This window comes from Uloborus diversus, chromosome 5, assembly GCF_026930045.1.
Source record: "Uloborus diversus isolate 005 chromosome 5, Udiv.v.3.1, whole genome shotgun sequence".
Lineage (NCBI taxonomy): Eukaryota > Metazoa > Arthropoda > Arachnida > Araneae > Uloboridae > Uloborus > Uloborus diversus.
In genome coordinates this window covers 90,890,337-90,896,870 of record NC_072735.1, presented here as the reverse complement: position 1 = coordinate 90,896,870, position 6,534 = coordinate 90,890,337, and the positions used below count along the sequence as shown (strand labels likewise).

The window sequence follows — 6,534 nt, the reverse complement described above, 5'->3', positions numbered from 1 at the left end:
CCTTCTCCCTATAAATGATGGGCATGATGTTCCAAACCTTCGCTCACCATGTGAACCCGTGCATTTTCGTATTTCCCTACAACGTCAACATTGATATGGAACATTTAACCTCGCTTAAATAAATGAAGCGGCTGGAGGCAGAAGAACGGAACATTTAAAATTGCTTACATAAAGAGGCGGGGGTGTGTAGGAAAGAAGTCGGCTTCCCAATTAGTGGAGAGGCGCGCACCGGGTGTCTCCACTTCCTGCGATGTCGTCTGTTTACAATTCCGACCAAGTTTTACTGCGACATATTCAGAAGCGTGGCAAATGCTTAGGAGTTTTAAATTAATTAAATTCGCAATCGTTGTGATTCACTTTTGCTGATAGAATAGCAGGATCACGCTACTTTTTTATTATTATTATTTTTTTTTGATACTTTCAGTATCGTTATGGAACATGAGTTCAACATATATTTTATGAATCATCGAATACTAATAATTTATAAATCACATTTTTTTTTCATGTTATTGTGATATCAGAATCTTAATATTTGCCAAAAAAGAAAAAAAAAATTTGTTTGAAAAAATCCCCCCCCCCTTTTTTTTTTTTTTTGAAAACGCAACAAATTTTCATATTTTACCGAAAAAGCTTCTGGTTCTCAAAAGGTTTAAGACCTCAAAGCATATGAGACAAATATTTACCAAATCTTCCAAAAAAAGCAATTAAAGTTTATTGTTTTCAAAATCATGAAAAGTTATCTTAACTTGAGAACCATTTTCGTCAAATTCTTAGCTGCCAACCTGCGTAGTATTTTTTGAACGTTTAATTTATCGGCATCCCTTTGTTCAAACTATCTGTTGTCGAGCCCAAAAAGATCCTAAACGAATTCAAGATGTTTTAGCTTGTTATTAGCTGACATCGATGGTTTTAAACTGGTCTTCTGCTTCCATATCCCATTTTCGTTGCATCTATTGGCGTTCAGCGCGTTCAGAGATCCTTTGAAACGATCTTTAATAATAATTTAAACAAACTGATGCGTGCATCACATGACTTCCTTTTACTCCAATTTAATGTTATTTCCCCATTATTGGCAATTTTAATGTTATTTAATAGTCTACTCTCTAAATATCACCAACAGTGGACAAATTGAAACAGGTTATTTAAAAAAAAAAAATCGCCACATTTGCCGCCAAGTTGGCGACCAAAAGCTGGCGATATATAGCCAAGTATCTGCCAAATTATGACACCACTTGGGTTTATACTGAAATTAACAATGATTTCCCCTCAAAAAGGGGCAAAAGACCCCTTTAGAAACATCCGAATGCAACCAAAAGAGGAGGTGCACAACTAGACCCCACTAGGAGTCTATGTACCAAATTTCAATTTTCTAGGACTTACCGTTCTTGAGTTATGCTACATACATACGCACATACGCACAGACGCACATACGCACATACATACATACAGACGTCACGAGAAAATTCGTTGTAATTAACTCGGGAATCGTCATTATGGATATTTCACGTGTCTATACTTTCTTAGGCACTTATCCACGTGTGGTCGAGTCGGAAAAAAAAACTCAATATTCATTCGGCGGTGAGTAAAATGGAAATTAAGGTCGATTTTTGAGTGAAATTTTTTTTGCGAATGCAATACTTCCTTTTTTTGTAAAAGGAAGTAAAAATTTCTCAAATACATGGCACTGTTACCATTTTTAAGCGTAGGGCTCACGTCGGATTTTTTAAAAGAAATTTTAAATGACTTACATTACTGTCATTCTACAATTCGCAACTCCAACGAACTATAGGGGGCACTGAAGTCACTGTCTAATGGCGGAATTGAAAACTAAAACAAACGCACATGGTAACGAAGAAAATGCTAGAAGTGTTGTGATTTTTGTTCGTACGTATGATTTTTTCGCTTTATTCTTTTTAAATTAATTTTCAAAGTCTTGTAGATATTCTGGCCCACGTAGAAAGAAATGAGAATTCAAGAAGCATTACTAAACGTCAAACATTAATGCAAAGTACGTAGTTCATAGTTCTAAGCAGCCATTTTCACGATGTTGAATTCGATATTTATCAATTCTTGATAAAACTAAATAATAATTGTGGCCTGACAAGAATAACAATTAATGCTAGAAAATTTAATATGACATTACAAATTATTACCAAAAGAAGATGATACTTCTTTGCTTTGCTTTGGCTAGCACTTGTTTTCCATTTGTAGCTGAGTTATTTCTCTTGAATTCTCGAATCGGTTAATTTAAAAATTTTCTGTTTCGATTTTTCTAATTTCTGAGGTACGATTTAATTGTGTCATGTTATGCAAATCATCAACAAAATTCTCACGGATATATGGTGGTAGTTTTCTTTTCAGTTGATTGACCATTATTTCTTTTCACTTATCGAATTCTGTAATCTTACTACCATTTTATTCCACTCATGATAAAAATTAAAAATTGTTTAACTAAAAACGCGAAATCTCGCCAAGGCTACTTTGCTCGCACAATACCAAAATTATAACCCTAAACAAATTTGGCGATACCTTTCAGCTGAGAATAAAAGGAATAAAGTAAATTCTTTCTCGGTTATTCATTTTGTTCTACGATAATATATTCAAGAAAATATTTTGCATACTGTCCATTCCAACTAAATGCTGCTGTAAAATATGGTAAGTTTAATTAATTTAAGATTTAAAAAAAACCCATATTCTTACGAATTCATACAAAACAATAAAAAATTTTACCTTGTATAACGTTATCCAAGTTTGTTAATCCAGTATTTTCGCTTTTACCAATTATTAAGGAAATAATGAAAACTAACATTATTTTGAGAAGCTCGAGAATACTACTAAGTGACGAATTAATTTCTGTAGCTGAAAGCAAACTAAGACACATCGATTGCGTTAATAAATACTCAGAACAAACTGCCTGTGTTTACGTCAACAGACACACGTGGAACGCTTCATTTGCAGTTTTGTAAATCACCGCAAGGTAGCGTATTCGAGCGCTGGAGTTCCGAATTACGGTGGACTTACTGAAATTAAGTCAAATAGTACATGCAAATGGTTTAATAAGCAGGGCCTGACTAAAGTTTTTGAAGACACTGGGCATGAAATTTATTTGTGCTCCCCTCCACCTTGAGCTTATTTTATATGCAGAAGCAGTAAAATATCTTGAATACTTGCATATTGACATATCTGTACTAAATTTGGTGATAGTTTATATTAAAAAAATAGAAGTGAAATAGTATTACGATAACTAAACATGGTAATATAAGATGTCGTCAAACTTTTCCCGTTGGAAAAAGGCATTAATATCAAAATTATCTGTTTCATAACTTTAAAAAGTCTTGTAAATATAGAACGAACTTGGAGTGATTTCGGTGATTTGTGAACAAGATTAAATTTTCACAGATATTTTTTCTGGATTTAATATTTTCATCTTGCTGTAGTGCGATATGGAATGAGTCCAAAATCAAAATTTTATCTACAGATTTGGTGCCCCCCGAATGTTGGTGCTCTGGGCCCGTGACCCATATCTTAATCTAGCCCTGTTTATAAGTGAGTGATGCTTCCCTTTAGCAGAAAATTCTGGCTGTGGGTGTAAACAGCGGCATGGCAGCAGTTTCGGTTGGTGGACAAATTTCGTGCGCTACCTAGCGGGCAATATATTTCATGGCTTTTTTTTTCCCTTTGTCCAGGTGGTACATTTGAGAGAATAACTAAAGGTAACCCAAATCCAAGCTTAACTCATTTTGTAAATTTTTTTTTACTTACGTCAGTATCATTGTAAGTAAACCATTCAGAAAGCTTTTGTTGAGTTTTAATTCCATTATCAACTGCAGTAATCATTTTTACATCTTCTTCCCAAGCACTGCAGCCGATTTCCGGCCAAGGCCGTCTCAGTCAGCTTACGCCATCTTGATCTATCCAAAGCTATAATCCTCCATCGAATGACTCGCAAGTCCTTCAAACCATTTTTCTACTCTGTAACCATCTTGTTCTCGTTGGATCAATCATTCTTACATTCACTAGAAAGTCGCCCGTCAAGGTACGACGGGTGAAAATTGCTTCTCTTCTTCTAAATTTCAACGAAGCAATTGCCTGTTTAGTGATATTTTTACAGTTGAAATTTTAACCCTAACTCCAGTGGATCAACCCTAAACTCCAGTAGGTAGCATTCATTGTTGACCACTTTTTCGTTTCTTCATTCTCCTGAAATTAAAACAGTTAAGTTACCGGATCGAGCTCAGCCTTGTCACATGAAAGCCTTTCCCTGCATTTAAACATTACCAATATATATATATATATATATATATATATATATATATATATATATATATATACTATATATATATATATATATATATATATATATATATATATATATATATATCATATGGCGTAGCGCGAGTTTCATTGTTGAAACACGCGCGTTACTCGATCATCGGCTATTATATACATGAGGATTTATAAAATGAAAAACGCGAATGTGTTTGTATTTTGTAATCCAATTGTTCGATTTTGAGAATAATCTTTGGTGAAAAAACGTCTATCCATGCCAGTCAATTAGGGGAATCAGTGATGGTCAGTTTCCCCCCCCCCCCCCCCGCTTATTGAAAAATAATCTTTTTACATATAGGTGGGCGTGTTTTTTGTTGTTTTCCAATAAAATTCGCATTTCCCCCTCCCCAGAAAAAAATTTGAAATGACGAGCCTGTGTCGATCATAGTTCCGACATGGGAAACTTCTTTTTCGCGTTTGACTGCGCTTTTCTTGTCCAAAGGAAAAAAAAAAAATGACGCTTTGAAAGTTTTGTTTACATTATGTGATGCACACATATCAAGAGAAAGACTGGGGAATGACGAAATATCCCTTCCTCCGTGGACCCTTTGATTGCGATAATCCCTCTCCGTTAACCTTTGGTCACGGTGGCGTGCTTCCACTATCTCCTATTCATTGTAGTGCAAAAACAACGCAGCTTATCGGGTGCTATTAATGTGAGCTTATCGTACAACGCCTCGTGGCGGCAATCCTGATGACTGGAATTCAAAGATATATTCAAGACGCTACGCCATGAGGGCTGCGGATAGAGGAATGTGTTCACAGATAACGACCAGCCAGAACTGTGTCAAGGGGAAAGGGGGCTTCCTAGGAGGGCACTTGGGGACCTAATAATTCTTATTTGTACATAAGCAGTAGTGGATTTTAAGGGAGGCCCAGAGGGCCCGGCACCCCTCTAAAGGAAAAATTGATTTAACTATTTCATTTTTTTTTAAATTGACTTCTTTATACAACATGAAGAAATACATAACACCGCCAATTCAGTCATTCCAGCCGAAGACTGTAGTTTCATGCTTATTAGCACTCATCAGCCTGGTTTAGGAAGTGACTGAGCTGGAAGTGGAAAACCTCTTAAGGAAGCCAAGAGTGCCAAACAAACTGGTAGCTAATATAGAATTAGCACTGACCAGCGGCAGTAAGTTACTGAAAATACCTTGGCCTTGTCTTCAATCTTCGAGTTGAACCGAACCATTGCTTTTGTCACTCGTCTGGTATGTGCTAATTCTATATTAGCTACCAGTTTGTTTGTCACTCTTGGCTTCCTAAAGAGGTTTTCCAATTCCAGCTCAGGCACTTCTTATTCCGTGACTGCTGAATGCTAATAAGCACGAAACTGCAGTCCTCGGAAGGAATGACCTAGTTAGCGGTGTATTTCATGTATTTCTGCTTTAGCCCGGGCTATAAGGCGGTAAGTTACTGAAAACATGAAGAAATGTTTTACAGTTATTTAAAAAGAACACAAAATACACAAATCTTATTGGAATAAAAGCATTTTTGAAAAAGTAATACTGGAGTCAGACACCAGAGCGGCAATTTAACTTACTGGTTTCGAACTCAAAGGCACGTAATACCGCCATTCGTCTATTAATTCTTCTGCGATGGCATCATTAATTGACATTTTTTTAAAAATGTGTGAAGATGTGTCTAGAATAGTCATTTCAATCCAAGAAGCTATTTGCTAAATAATAGATTTTTATTTCAGCTTATAAAATATGCAAAATAAAGTAAATCACATGATAGTTTCTTAGTAAAACCATACTGCGTGTAGTGTTTAAATTTTTAACAACAAATCAGCAACTGCTTTGAAACTCGCAAAGTAGCTTTTGAATTATTCAATAAAACCTATATTATAAAGCAAAATTTTATTATTTACATAATAAATTATATTTAAAATATAAATTCATTTAAACAACTCAAATGAGGTAAAGGTTTATTCAATAGTCTTGTCCGCATGTCAAAATCATTAGGAAAACGTTCCTTCTTAAAACCGCTCATTTTACAGCATTTCAGTGAAATTATATAGCGTTTAGTGCTTAATTAAATTGAAATTTTAAAGATATTTTACTTCTACATTAGAAATAGAAAAGTGTATAGTATTTGTGTATTTAAAAGTATATTAATTGGTTTTAAGTGATCCTGAAAAAGAAAAGGGGGGAAAAAAACACATTTGAAAATAAAGTCATGAAAACTTCGCTATGAAAAATT

At 34.9% G+C, this 6,534-nt stretch overlaps 1 protein-coding gene across 1 annotated transcript in view; it reads left to right on the top strand.

The window, feature by feature from the left end:
• Positions 1-6,246: 6,246 nt before the first annotated feature.
• The window catches only part of LOC129223009 (long-chain fatty acid transport protein 4-like), a 52,196-nt gene continuing 51,908 nt past the window's right edge, over positions 6,247-6,534 (top strand). Inside the window, exon 1 of the mRNA XM_054857573.1 lies at positions 6,247-6,251. Coding sequence (XP_054713548.1) covers positions 6,247-6,251 — 5 coding nt within the window. The remainder of the gene's footprint in view (positions 6,252-6,534) is intronic.